The following is a 14710-nucleotide window of genomic DNA, read 5'->3' as shown; positions in this document are numbered from 1 at the left end:
ATGACATTAAACTTGCTGCTGGCTAACGGGGGTAACAAAGTTGGCTTCTTCAGACGTATAATATAATGTTGTGATCAGATGGTAACAATGACCGGGGTTTCCTCACCCCGCACTGCAGGGGTGTGTGTTTCATCCCAGCATGCTTTGCTGTCGGTACCCACAAGGAGGCAGCTGGAGCTTGACGGTCCTCGTTTATTATCTCTCTCCCTCTGTGTGTGTGTGTGTGTGTGTGTGTCTCGCCCTCGCTCTACTCTGCTGAGGCGCAGTGCCCTGCTTTCACTGTGCAGCTCTTAAAGCTACAGGACCGCAGCACTGAGAGCAACAACAGTTTCTCTACTCTAAACTATTCTAATTTTTAAAGTATAACATGTTCCACTTACTTTACTTACTTTAATGGCTATGTCACCTTGACTCTATTGCATATTATTTTAAGGAACTGCACCAGGAGAACAAGAGTGAGACTGCTGCTACACTTTACCTGCTCCAACATAAATTACATCATCTGCTCTACAAAAATCCATTTGCTCCAGTAAAGTTTCAGATATTTAAAAAGGTCTCTGCCATGAATTAGATCCACACAATTTACAGCAAATGCTAAAACTTGATCTAACTGCCTGGAATGACTGTCAATAAATCCATTTGCATACACAGTGCTGCTGCTGATCTAATCTAAGCCATCTGCTATTGTGTCACAAACTGGGCACACAGGGGAAAAAGACAGGCAACTGGGAGCAATCATTTTGTACATGATCATATCCAATCCTATCAGTGAGCATTCAGGGGCCGATGTAGCCTATGACCTCGAAGCTGGTCTACAGTAAACACACCATTATCAGAATGAACACATTAGTCAAATAGTAACCGGTCACTGTTTCACTTGTCTGGTGAAATGAAGTAAATAAAAGCAGGCCTTGTAGTTCTGTAATCACCTTTTTTTCACTTTTTTTAGTCAATCAGCCTCCAGTAGCATAAAAACACACAGATCTGTATAATATTTCAGTATTGAAGCAATTCTAATTATTTGTATGTGACCAATGGAACACATGGCTACATGTATCTGAAAGGTGTTGCCTGTAATGATGAGCCCACATGAATAACCAGCCAACTCTGGATTTCCCTTCAACTCTACAAAGATCATATTTTGGTCTTTACATCCCACAACTTTACTGTTTCCGTTCAGTGTCATCATTCTAGCTTAGTTTTTAAGAGAGGCAAAGACCCACTGTGCTCTACCTGTCCAGCACCAAACAGCAGGCAGATACAGTTAGAGACTGGTTAGTGGAGCTAAAAAAGACGTATGTTTCTCAGGAGTTGGTGGAGACCAAACCAGAGCTAATTGGACTTAAATTCATCATGTGGACAAACGTGACTGCAAATGTCAACTGTAAAATTCTGACATCTTATCCAGCCATCATGCCTCATTAACTTTAAAGTCATTTTCCTGAGTAAATACATGTCTTTATTAATTTAAACATCAATAAAAAAATAAGGCAATGATTAGATTTAATTGGACACAAACCATTTACCGGCTGATCCAAACTTCATTATCTGAATGGGTTAAAAAATAAGTAAGAAAAGAACACTAACAACCCTGTTTGGGTAGCGCTCACACTGAAAGCTGTCTAACTACTATGTGTTTCAATTGAGTAATTAGCAATGAGATTATTTTAAGTAACAAGTCAGTATGCAAGTTCAAACCCTGCTCTATTTTTAATGACCCTATTTCACAGCCTGACTAAAAATGAGATGATAACCCTGACAAACAAGACAGAGGTCTGTATTAGACAGCGTTATAGGGAATCAGATACCAAACACTGACACGAGTTCAGTTTGATTCAAGTATTGACATGACAACTTTAACAGCATTCACAAAGGATTAACTCCAATCTGAAAACAAACGGACTGCTTGACTTCAACTAATCTTTCAAGCCCTGACAGAAAGTTTGCTATTACCAATGTATCATACAGAAATGTACAGAACTACTTTTTGTTTCTGCTATGTGGGTTTAAAGACAAATTACTTTCCTTTTTTTTTTTTTTTTAAAGGGGGGATATTTGGCCAAAATCTGGTAGGGCAATGCAGTCTAGCATACCCAGCATGACAAGTCACACCCACAGAAACTAACTCACCTACGTAGCACAGTACATCCCGCCTAATAACCTACTGTGTTGTGGAGCAGCACTGCAGAGAAGCTACGAAAATAGCACAAGCTCATAGCTAGAGGGGGAGGATTCACCGGCGCAGCTTCCTCTACAGCACACAACACAAAACAGCTGCTTTTTCTACACAAACTCATTAATATCACAATTAGAAAACAATTACATGCGTTGCTAACAAGCTTCACAGAACAATGAAAGGCGTTTGCTTTAAAATGCAAGAAAAACTAACATTTGATTTATGCCTCTTCTGCACACTTTCCCTTAGTTTCTGGTTCAACATTGTTCTCAGCTGTGCCAACTCTAGGTCAAAGTCCGCAACACATGTAGACTCACCAGTGCATGCGTTAGGATTACTGTCTGCATACCAGCCTCTGTGCATGTGAGTGTGGAATGGATATCGTGTTTGCAGAAGAGGGGAGAGTGCAGCAGAACTGGCTGCTGTAACTCCTGCAAAATAATACCTTCTAGTACTTTGCCCTTGCTCAGGTCAACTTTTAACAAAAATAGTATACATAGCAATTATCCTACTAAGCTATGATGGAGATGGAAAAAACAAAACCGTCTAGTTTGGAGCTGGTCTCCTTTCCAAGAGAGGAAAAAGGACAGTGTCTGGATGAAGAGAGGAGGACTATATCGGTGAGGACTGACAGTCCTAACAGCAAACTAATTTCCCAAGATGGCATCTTGCCTGAAACCCAAGAACAAATCACTAAACCTAAATTATAGGCACCTAGGTGGCCTCTAGATACGAAATTAATCTTGCATCACTTTGTTTTTTGTCTCATGCCTTATCATCATGTCATAGCCATTTCCAAGTGTGCTGTGGAAAAGTGGCATCACGGCAGAAACCTGACACTGGGGATTGACTGTACTGTGTGACTTCCAAGGTGCTTGCAAGCCAACACTTGGGCGCCATATTAAAACCCCTAGCTACTTTGTCAGTGGACCAAGCCTAGCTGTATAAGGACAGAGGGCAGAACAGGGTCAGAAGCTCAAATGAGGTGGGGATCACTAGACCATATGCAGTGTGAGTGCCCGCATAGCACAATACATTATTGTTGAGCTCTTGTAATCTCTGTGACGACTGCAGTCTTTACATCTTTAACATACTGTCATTTCTGTGGACTGTAGTTCTATGGAGGTCTATGTTTAAAAAAAATGCATGTATTACAAATGTACACTTGTAACTAAGGGTGGGCAATGTCAGATAATGTCATCATTATCCCTACTTTGAAATGGGATTTAGCATTATTTAAAAAAGCCTGGACACTAAGGTGCATCGCTCCCAGGTGAGCTGTTGCTTGGTATTACTTTAATGCGTCAGGCATTTCCACATCTGCACTTATTACCTAATTTCTCTTTGACATTTAAGACTGCACATGTGCAATCATGCTGTAATAGCTTTCTTTGCACTAGCTACTACGGGTGTGTTAGAGCATGCCAGATGATAACGCAAGAAAATAATGCAATAGAATACTCAAATAGAACTAAGCTCTAAATGGTTTGATTTGGCGTAATCTGCAAGTCTTAAAGGGGCTTTTCACAATGCCTTCCAGTGTCGCCATTTAGAACAGGTATAAACACATTTGCTTTTAGATGTGGTGCAAGCTAGTTTATTTGAAACACCCTTTATGCTTTTCTGGTATAGTGACTATTTTTCAGTAAGCACTAAAACGGTCTATGGAAACTGACGAGCACCACATGCCCTTTTTTTTTTGCTGAAACGGGTTTCCTATACATGTAAAGGTTATGTGAAAACAGATTAACTTTGAAAAGGATCAAGCAGGAACAAGGTGCAAGTGAGAAAAGGGGGTTCTGTTGAGGTGACTGTGTGAGGTTAGCAGGCCTACTGCTCAGAAAAAAGAAGTGTTACCTGATAAGTGGGTTAGTATTGCTGTCAAGACATGCTCAGCGAGGTGATAGGCCTCAGCCACCCATTCATCGATAGCTTCTACCTCTTTGGAATATGTGCTGTCTGACACAAGGTTGCTTTGAGAACATGGAGCGTTAGCAACTGAGGTAACGGAAGACTGCTGTATAGATGTAGCTTTGTCCTGGTCGGGAACCTTAGACTGGAGAACCACCACTTCTTCTTCCTCCTCTTGACTGCTGCCCAGCTCTTTGAGAGCATTGATCGTAAGCTGTTCTTGTTCAAGATCCATCACCATGGTTGGAGGGGACTGGGAAGGAGGAAAACCTGTTTTGTTGGGCTTATTGTTAGTGGGAACACCTTCGAGCGCATTGTCAGGTTGTTCAGCCTCCCTCGATTTCATGCACTCTCTCATGAAATCCACAAAGCTATCTGTGGGCTCAGACACTGAACTATCCTGGTCAATGCTTTCTGGTCTGCTAGTTGTATCAGGTGCTTTAGAGTCCGGCTCAACCTTTGAGACAATTTTCTGTGCTGGGAGTGAGTTACCATCTGTTATGCTATCTGTAACAATGTCAGTGGTCGTTTTACTGTCAAAGTCTGTCTCCTTGATGCTGTCAAATGATTCACTTGGGAAAGAATACGGGTTTTGGGGATATTCTCTTGAAGACTGCTGACCAACTGGCTTGGGAAAGGTTTCGTCTTCATTCAGGGAAGCAAGGTCATCCGGATTTTGACTCTTGTCTTCAACAACGCCTTCATTCAGTGTTTCCATACAGGTTTGAGAGGAATCAGAAAGAAACTGCTCCTTAGCAGATTTTACCCCTTTGTCATCAATGTCATCCAGGGGAGAGGATGGATCGTAATCATAATCAAATGACTGTCTGTCATATATATCATCTTGCATGAAGCTGGTTTTAGAAAGCGTAACTGTTTCAATAGGAGCCTCTTTCTCAACTGTGTTGTCTGTGTAATGAGTTGGGTCCTGGGCAGTAAGATCAGTCTTGCAAGGTTTAACCAGCATTTCTTGTGCTTCATCTGACCACTCGTCATCATTGTCTGGGAAATCCACTTCTTCATTTGTGACTTTAGAAGAGGAGGGATCGTTTAATTTAGAGGAAGTGGTAGTGGTCTGTGATGTTTCAGGTTGTGCTTGGTTAACATCAAACCCGGACTCCTCAAGTTTTGATGCTGATGCCTCAAGGACTTTTTCAGGACAAGATTGAAGGATCTCGTGTTTGGGAGAGTACTCCGCATCAGACTCTACCGGCGAAGATGGAGGAGAGTATCCTTCCATGAATTCAGTTTCTAAGGGGCGTTTCTTGGGTGGTTCATAATTATTGTCCTGTGGTTCTGGTTCTGGGGTTTTTGGAGGCTCTTTGGTTGGATCTTTTACAACCTCATAATCCTCATCTTCCTCTGCTTCAAGCTCCATTTCCATCTCCTCATCACTGTAATTCGGCTCATCGGTTTCAATGACATTGATTGTTGGAACCTGCATTAGCTTTCTTTCAGTCCTTGCAGGTGGGGTTTCCTTTTCGTCAGTGGGAAGTGCGGGAGTTGAGGAGGCAGGAGTAGTGGTGGGATCATTGGAAACTGCAGGATCAGGGGAAGCAGGGGGGACAGAATCAGGGAGAGTGACACTGTCTTCAATGACAGTATTGTCCGATTCGCCTGAGCTGTCCACTTCACTGGCCTCTGGGGGGTCCAGATCTCCAGGCCAAGTGGTCTTTTTGTCATCCAAAACATTTTGTTTAGCATCAGTGCCAACTGGTGGGGAGGCAGGAGGAGATGGGGAACCAAAGCCTGCAGGAGGTGCAGGTGAAGCTGGAAGCACTGAATCAAGATTTGATGGAGCTTGGGCACCTGATTTTTCCTGCTGATCCCACATGTAGGCTGTTGGCAAAAAGCTAAGGTCAAACTCTGATTCCTCCTCAACACTTGGCTGTTTCTGTGCTTCTGAGAGATCATCCTTCACTTTTGGAGCTTCAGTGGGAGAATCCATGAAAGCATCAGGAACACCAGCAAAGGCTGCAGGAGCATCAGGTATAACTATATCAGTCTCCTTTTCCTCCTTTGGTGTCACATTTTCTGAAGGCATGGTGCCCTTAATTAAATCTGCAGCATCAAAATCCGGCACCGGTGGTAAATGAGCCTTCATCCACTCTTCTGTTTCTTCAAATTCATGTCCTTGTCTTAAATCTCCAAGAACTTCAAATGGGGATTCTGGTGACTCCTGATCAGCAGAACCTGCTTTTTTCTGGACAATTGGTGCATTTTTCTCAGTAGGAGACTTTTGGGTCTCAGTGGGAGACTTTTGGGTCTCAGTGGGAGATTTCTCATGGTGGCGGTCTCTGAAGTGAGAGAAACCTCCATCGCTTCTGAAATCAGGTTCTTTCTTTTTGGCAGCGAGAGCTTCCAGTGCTTTTATGCGCTCTGAAACAGGAGATGTCTTTATCGGTGAATCTGGTTGTCCATCTGACGGCCCTGCTTCACTGCCATAATTACCAGGGGAGAATGAGCCTGGTTGAGAAGGAAAGCGAAGTGATGTCGCTACACCTTCACAGGGCTTGTCGGAGCCCAGTGTCACCGTTTTGTCTGTAACGCCATGCATGAAGAACAACATCAAAGAGGAAAAAGGAGGGGAGGTCATATAAATCAGAGACACTCAACTCCCATGCACTTCTAACATTATTTAGCGAGGCCTTAATGCTGCAGCCCAAGCGTTCATGCATTGCATCATGGAAATGTAAGGAAGATTCATACAGTCGATGGGATCTTCACTTTTCACATGCTGCTCTTTGTGGAGCAGTAGGTATACTCCACAAAGTTGCAGCACTCAGTATGGTAACTTATATTATCTGAATGATCAAATGAAGCAGCAAAAGAAATAAGATTTTGCTGACTGAAACTTGTAAATAACCATGACTGGTCAGTTGCAACCTCTTTATATTGTCTATGACATTTAATACAAGCAATTTATTTTTGATCGTGCTTATTTGATTGCTTGTGTTTCAACAGTACTGAAAGTTTAAGAAGTCACTATTACTTTTCTAAAGGTTTTGATTTCGCAGTTATTCCCTGTCCGTACCTGCAGCTAAAATAAATATGGTAATTGTGCATAGCTGTGAGTGTTATGTTTGATTTTCCCATTAGTTTTTTCCAAAACCCCAGAATTGCGATACAAGTCACTCAAACATGCAAGTGTCTCTACCATTCGCCTCTTAGTTTCCTGTAATCTGAGGCATGATTAGAATTTGTTTTGTTATGTGAAGGTCTTATCTTTCGCCATTTTCTAGGAAACTGATTACATAACAGCTATCTGTACATCAGTCCACAAGTGGCAATCACTCATTCTACTACCTTCAATGTAAAAGCCCACATCAGTTTTACAGAAAACAAACGACTCAATCAGAGAGGCTGAAAAACTGCTCACATCAAGTAATCATCTTCATTAAAGATTCTTGCGCTGACTCTGTAATTTCCCAGCTTGGGATCAATAAAGTATATCTATCTATATTAGGATACCTTCAACACCCTGGAATAATACACAACTAGAGTAACAAACAGGGATGAGATATAAAGACAATCTCAGAAACAAGCCAGGTCAAGACCACAGAGATAAAGCCTGCCTGTACTTACTCCCTAAGGTTTCTCAACTAATTTTAAACAATTAGTAAAAAAAGATTGAAAATTCTACCTAGTCACCGATATGTGTTACAAATACCAAAATGATGTCATTACCAGGAAGTCCAAGGTACAGCACTCATCTGTGTGGTAAATTGGCGTAGAGGCCACATGCTACAATCAGAACTGCAGGTAACAAGCACAATTTCCTGAGCATTACACTCATTCAGAACAAGTAGGTTCAATATATGGACACATAAGAGTTCATCCACAAGTCATCATGAAATAGATGGTGCTCGAAGTGGTGTGATAGTAAGAAATCCCAGTGGTAATTGCCAAACTAGCTAGTGCCAGTGGGACAACACCCCAGCCAGTCGTGAACATGCTAGTGCTTTCCATTTATGAGCCAGCTAGCTTGGAAATCTATAACCTCATAAGTCTATACAGTTTATTTAAGAGTTAGGGGTAACTGCACTAATGACTTCCGTTTCCTGTCTGTAAAACATTTCTCTTCTGTGGAGCAGTTTTACTATGACAGAGCAGATTGATAAAAGAGGTTTCTGTTTTGGACTCTACATTCACTCAATGATCAACACTGAAGACACAAAGTTCAGAACATAACGCCACAGATTCACAGTCGTAGTTTGCCATTGGGGGTGGATAAACTAACAAGCAACTCCACTGAACCAAACTGATTTCATGATGTAATTTTGCCATTTTAAATGCCGCTGTAACAGATCTGCATTGCAAGATCCCTTGTAACCCACACACAAAAATCTGAATTCACTGTCTATTAATTTAATATTTATTATATATCTCATTCTATTCATCGATCAAAAAAAGTGTGGACAGCTAATATCTGCCAATCAAACTTCTGTGCTTCCTTGTACAACACAAAATTGTAATTAAACTTAAAATTGCTATGCTAGAAAATGCTATAATAATACTGCAAGCTTTCTGGTTCTGCTGAAAGAAAAACTACTTCTCCATTAGGTTGTGTTAACTGCCGATTACAACAACATATATATTATGCGACACTCTGATACCAAAAGGGTGAAAGAAAATGCCAAGAGTTAGATAATACTGCCGTCTCTGTATAGTTCATAACTACGTCCACTATGATGGCAGGGCCCCCCTTCCAGGGCCATGTGGCCTCTGGCTATCCTGGATGCCACAGAGTTCCAAAGATATTCCAAGCAACTGTTCCAACAATCACATGATCCCTTTCAACTTCGATGATCTCCCATGTCATTTCCAACACCCAGCGTCAAGCCGTCATGACAGGGAATTGGCAGCTATATTAGGAGTTGATCATCAGCTGCTCAGCTCAACCTGTGCATGCTCCACCTTTTTGACTCTGACTTTACTTTAACCTAGAAAGTACTATTTATAACTTGACTGGTTTTGTCCAAGGATCAGATTTTTCCTAATTCATGTTAACCATGCAACTATCCACTCCCCTGCCACTGTATAGACACAGACTTTTCCACTGGTGTCCAACTGACTGGTTCACTTTGTCTTGGATAGGACTGTCACCTCCCCTGCACCACAATACAATGCCTTGTTCAAACTAGGCCACATGAATGGACTTTCCATCTCGCCAACAGTGTTGTAGTCCTTTGGCTCCGTACTTGTAAACAAATTCCCAAACAGCTAGTGCTCTGAGAATACGATCAGGGATGTTTATTAGAGCCGAGATACTTGACTAGAAGCTAGACTACTTCCAATGGGACTATAATTCAGGAGTAGCTTTATGTACATGGTTGAGATAAAGCTGTCAACAACTTTGCTTCGTGATTAGTCACCAATCGTGGGACATCTGCCAAATAAGGCCTCAGTTGCCTTGCACAGTCTCGTTTATGTAATCTGCTCTCTGCAGGAGTTGTGATTATTTATGTGGCTTGGGTATCAACAGTATGTTATCCAGTTACCTCTTTCTTCTCTCAACATACATACATACATAAAGTAATCTTTTCTGCCTTTTTAATTATTTTGCTTAAAAGATGACCTTTGGAGTTGGATGTGATGTTGGACACTTGCTGAGCCACATCCATTCATTGATTAAGCCAGTTGAATGCTCAGAAAAAGCCATTAAGTGGACCCTGAACTGAGATTATTTAGTCACAATCCAATACTGACTACAAAAAAATAAGATAGGAACTATTTTAGTTTAGTGTATTGTAATCTCAGGTATTGATCTAGTGGGAAAACATAAAGCATAAGCCAAGTCAGTATCTTTGCTGAGGAGACGATGAGTCAGTAAGAGTTCAAATTCCACAGGGTGTAGTAATGTCCTGTCATACCTCACTTGGAGTGTGTAATGGTAACGTGTGACTAAGAATACTTGTGTGGCTCATGTTATCATCTACCCTCATCTATAGCTGTCCTAATATAAACCCTACTGTCACAGGACTGGCTACCATTGTTTCACACAAGTATAGACTTCTAAACGATTCTAACATCAAAAATCACAGCTCAAAAAGAAGTTGAAAATAAAGAAGCAAAAATTGGTCAAAGAAAACCTACTTTTTTTAATGCTCAAGCAAAGATGTGAGACATGCACAAAGCTTATAAAGCCATAAGCAGATAGTGGGGTGGTGTGGAGGGCGAGTGAGCAGCCACAGGCGATGGCAGGCCCAGGCCACTGGGCAGTGGATGATATCTCCAGTGCCACTCTTCCTCCGGGGGCCCAGTTGCTACTGGGACTGAGGGGGAGCTCGGATGCTAGGGCAGAAGGAAGGTAGGACCACCCCCCCGGGACGCCAACCTGATCCATTTTTAGGTTTCTGCTCTTGCGCGCACAATGTGAACTTGAACTTCTCCGCTTTCTTAAAATAAAGTGGCAATCTTGGGATTATCTTGAACCTACAGTGAGTGCTGCTGACCTAAATAATGCTAGCGAGCAGGCAGTAAAGACTGAAATGGATCAGATTGCCAGCAGCTGCAGAGGCAAGATGTTACACGTCTAATTCTTGGTGTCTGAAAAAGACTGATGATTTACACCAATCTGATCAATCGCCTCAGGCAACTGAAGCACGTCAGTCTTTATACCAGGTGTTTAAATATCTGTGCAAGTGCTGCAGCTTTCACTATCGGCATGCATATATACCTTTCCTACAGCCCTAACAATAAACTAATGAGGAAACCTGTCAACATGTGAAGTTGGCGATCTACGGCATGAGCTAGAAAGGGTTGATCTCAAGTGGAGGCAGGGGTTGGGGTTGGTGAAGAAAATGACAGATGCCATATGTCATTAAAAACAGGAGGAGCTGTGCTGCCCGGCTAACTTACAATTAGTGCAGTGAGTGAGGGTCAGCAGTTGAAAACAGATAGGGGATAGCATGACACGGTTTTAAAGGAAGAGGGGGCGGGTGAAGACCGGTTGAGCTAGGGGGTTAAGAGTTGGAGTTCATTATGTTGTTGGTTTCTCTGCAGGTTCGTTTCTATTTTTATTGGACTCTGACGAGCAGGAGAGGGGCACCAGAAAGAGGAGATGAAGAGAGCAGAACAGCAGCAGGCCAGCGAGAGAGTACAGGACAGAGAAGGAGAGAGAGCAGGCGAGCAGCGTAAGAGAACCATACACTTGCCTTGAGGAGACTGAATGAGAGATACAGGCGAAGAGAAAGGAAAGGAATCTGAAAAAATGAAAAAAAGGACAGAAAAATGATCATCCTAGAAGAAAAAAGTAGGAAAAAAAGAACTCCTAATCCACTGCACCCATTCAAGTAAAGGCATTGAAATCAAGAGAGAAGAGTTAACTTATCCAGCCTTAAATACTCTACATGATACAAAAACACTACTTCAAATAATAACCATAAATACTCATGTTTACACCAGATGTCCCATGCATTTGCTCTTTATGTTCACTCCAATAAACCTAGAGTCACTTTAACACATGCACTTATATTAGCTATGCAGGCATGACCGAGACAGAAAACAGACAATGTACTATAACAAGCGTCAACAGCACTTCTGATTTTGCTTCGGTGTTGCCATAAGCAAACAGAAGTGGGTCCCACAAGATAACCACAACCAAGATCACCATTTCTTTAACTTCTATGGTATTTTCTCATGTTAAGATACCAGCATGCTTTATTTCTAACCGTTTGTGGGCAGCTGTTTTGTTACAATGAAGGAAAATCTTAATGTTACAGCTTATAACGATACTTTAAACAACAGTGCACTACCAACATTGAGGAAACAGTCTCTGGTTGTTTCTTTCCTGTTTCGACACATCAATGCCCTCATGCACAAAGCCAGATCCTTGATGAAATGCTTTCTCAGGTTTGATGTGGAGGAACTTGACTAGCCTGCTCCGAGTCCTTCAGACTTCACATTAACAGCTAAGAGACTATTCATGTCACATTGTCTAAACAAGTAGTGTCCTCCATTCCTCACTGTGTACGTCCTGAGTGGAGACTGTAGAAGAATTAAATATAATAACTCTGTCCCCAACCATAATGACAGTCTGTGTTTTTATACAAGTGTACCTCCCACTCTCCAATCCCACCCCCTGCCCCCCCTTACATTATTATACTATTATATTATCATTATATCAGTGGTATAAAATTATCTTCAAATGACAATAATATCATTTATCGCGATTATTTCTGAGACAATATATCGTCCAATAAAAGTAGTTATTGTGACAGGCCTATCCCACATTAGTGTTGGACCTCAAATTCTTGCAAAGCTAACATCACTGGAAAGCCTGAAACCACCAGACTGGGAGGCTGTTACAGCAGCAGATCAATGAACATTGTGTTGCATTCAAATGTTTTACTATCAAATATGTGTGGAATGTTCAGGTGTCTGCATACTTGGCTTGACTGTCCATTTCATTCTGGTCACATGGTATAACCATTTCTGCCTCACTCGTGAAATGCATGTGCATGTATGGGGAACATGACATCTTCCATTCTGAATACCGTCTCCATCTGGATGAAGAGGAAGTTGTTAGGTGTCCGTTGTCATCAGATGGGTTGGGGATACCGTAAGAGAAATTCCTGGAGTGGTGAGTACGGATTGAAGGTGTGTGTGTGTTTTAGGTTTAGTCAGGGAGGTGTGGCGCCTCCCTTCAGTCCAGCTCAGCAGAGTGTGTACAGGCTGGGCAGGTTGGGGTTTGGTGTGCCCTTGCCTTGCAGCATTCCTGCTCTCAGATTCACACGGCTGTTACCTGCTCGACACGCCTTCACTTTTTAGTCCACAGTGCAAGCTCGAAATCTTGTGTTTACGAAACTCGAAATCTTGACCTTTCTGTAAAATGTCACACTAACGTTAACTTGCGGAAATGAGACATACATGCAACGACATGGATTGACTTGAGAATGTATGACAGAAGAAAGCTAAATATGAATTTGAATAAGAAGTGGAGAAACACATTAGAAACAGGAAGAAATGTAGGACTACTCAGCCAGAGTGGAGAATAGAACAGATGTTAGATTGTTCAGTGTTACTAAACATTTCAAGGGACAGGGGGTTTTGAACTTACACACATTATTATATTATCACCTAATAAAGCTGTTATTGGAAAGATATTAGCCTATTCATACTGGAGTCATGTTACATACCCCATCTGAGTCTAACTCTGTTTTAGTACTCCAACAACTCCTGAAGCTGCTGAATGCTTCACTGTGTTCACCAGCTAGTCACTAACTTTCTCTGTCGGTGGCTATTGCTGAGTAAGTAGAGTTCAGACAGCTGACTGATAAGAGTGAAGGGCTGGAAAAGCAAAAGTATGAGCTGAACAGGTTAAAAGGCTAGAGGGCCTGCAGAGGAGTGATAATCCTGTGTTGGTTCAACAACAACAAACATCTTATTTAAATAGGGATTGGAGCAGCTTTAAAAAATGCTTTTACACAGTCAGAAATTGGCTGTAGAATGGGTTTGGTTGGCAATGCTCCAAATCAGCCATTGGTGGATCAGTCAAACAGTGCGATTTAGGATCACCACTTTCAATAGACATCTCAAGATTTTACTCGTTTAATGATTGTCAACTTTAGTGTCAGACAGCCTAAAAATCAGTGTAAAGGCGTCTTAACTGTGGATATGGTCATTTTGGGTGAGGAACATCTGGGACAAAGGTTAGACTTGGGGATGGGATGATTAAAAAAAAATTAAACATTTCCAATTCAAATCAATCTTCATTTGGATGATCTGATATCAATTCCTTAAATCCAAGAGAAGGATCTTTAATATAAGCCTTTTCCTATGGATGTGTGAAGCTTTGACCCTGTTAGTCTTGCATGGCCGACCTTTGGAGATCCCGACCATGTGACAGTCTAGTGATCCTCAGCTGAATCATAAAAACATGGTGGGAGCTGCTGTGAGACTTTCAACATCCTACTCCTTGCTAAATTTACCAGTTAATATTTGACTGCAGACTACTCTGAATGTAAGGACGCAACACACATCTGCACTGGAAGATATTAAAAGGTATCTCCTGCACTGTGGACAGTAGTGCACTTCTTGCAGCGTGGGTAGGAGTAAGATTAGCCATAGGTCTGTAGAGGCAGCAGTAGGAGGAGGAGGAGGAGGGGGAGGAGGAGGGGTCAGCGACCTCACCAGCTGATCAGCGTTCAACGTCAAAACACTGGCTCCTCAGTAGCAGCAGACATTACACCAGGATACTTTTTGTTGTTATTCTCATCCATCTCTGGCTGCTCTAAACATATGTTAGGTCAACATTATTAGCAAGTACTTTGTTCACTAAAAGAAATTAACCAGGTTGACTAAAAGTAACAACACATGTATTGTCTCTGCACTAAATAAAGAACCTCTCCTATTTTTATCTGCTCACTCAAAACTTGCAGAGACTGTAGAGTTGCACCATGTTGTGTTGACTGCTGTAATGTGTTGGTCATGTTAGATAAAAGGTACATTAATGGAACTGCTTTGGGGTTCACTCTTAAAAGTAAATATCAAAAAATGTTTAATAATGCACCAGGTCAGAGGCTTTTTGTATAACTGACATTATTCTGCATTTGTTTTCTGAGAATTCCTTTCATATCCAAGCAAAACTGGAATATTCCTAACTGAATCTATACTGAATCA

The 14710-nt window shown here is 41.7% G+C and overlaps 1 protein-coding gene across 3 annotated transcripts in view; it reads right to left on the bottom strand.

The window, feature by feature from the left end:
* Positions 1–14710, bottom strand: part of rtn3 (reticulon 3) — a 30680-nt gene that overhangs the window by 11739 nt on the left and 4231 nt on the right. Inside the window, exons 2-3 of one of the 3 annotated variants that reach the window (XM_062444372.1) lie at positions 11245–11292; positions 4034–6628 (exon numbers count right to left, since the gene is read on the bottom strand). The exons of 1 other annotated variant lie outside the window; for it this stretch is intronic. In XM_062444372.1, coding sequence (XP_062300356.1) covers positions 4034–6628; positions 11245–11292 — 2643 coding nt within the window. The remainder of the gene's footprint in view (positions 1–4033; positions 6629–11244; positions 11293–14710) is intronic. One more of the 3 variants, XM_062444373.1, reaches the window with a different exon arrangement.

This window comes from Scomber scombrus, chromosome 23, assembly GCF_963691925.1.
Source record: "Scomber scombrus chromosome 23, fScoSco1.1, whole genome shotgun sequence".
Lineage (NCBI taxonomy): Eukaryota > Metazoa > Chordata > Actinopteri > Scombriformes > Scombridae > Scomber > Scomber scombrus.
Note: the sequence above shows the minus strand (reverse complement) of the source record. Positions and strands in the feature narration are given on the sequence as shown.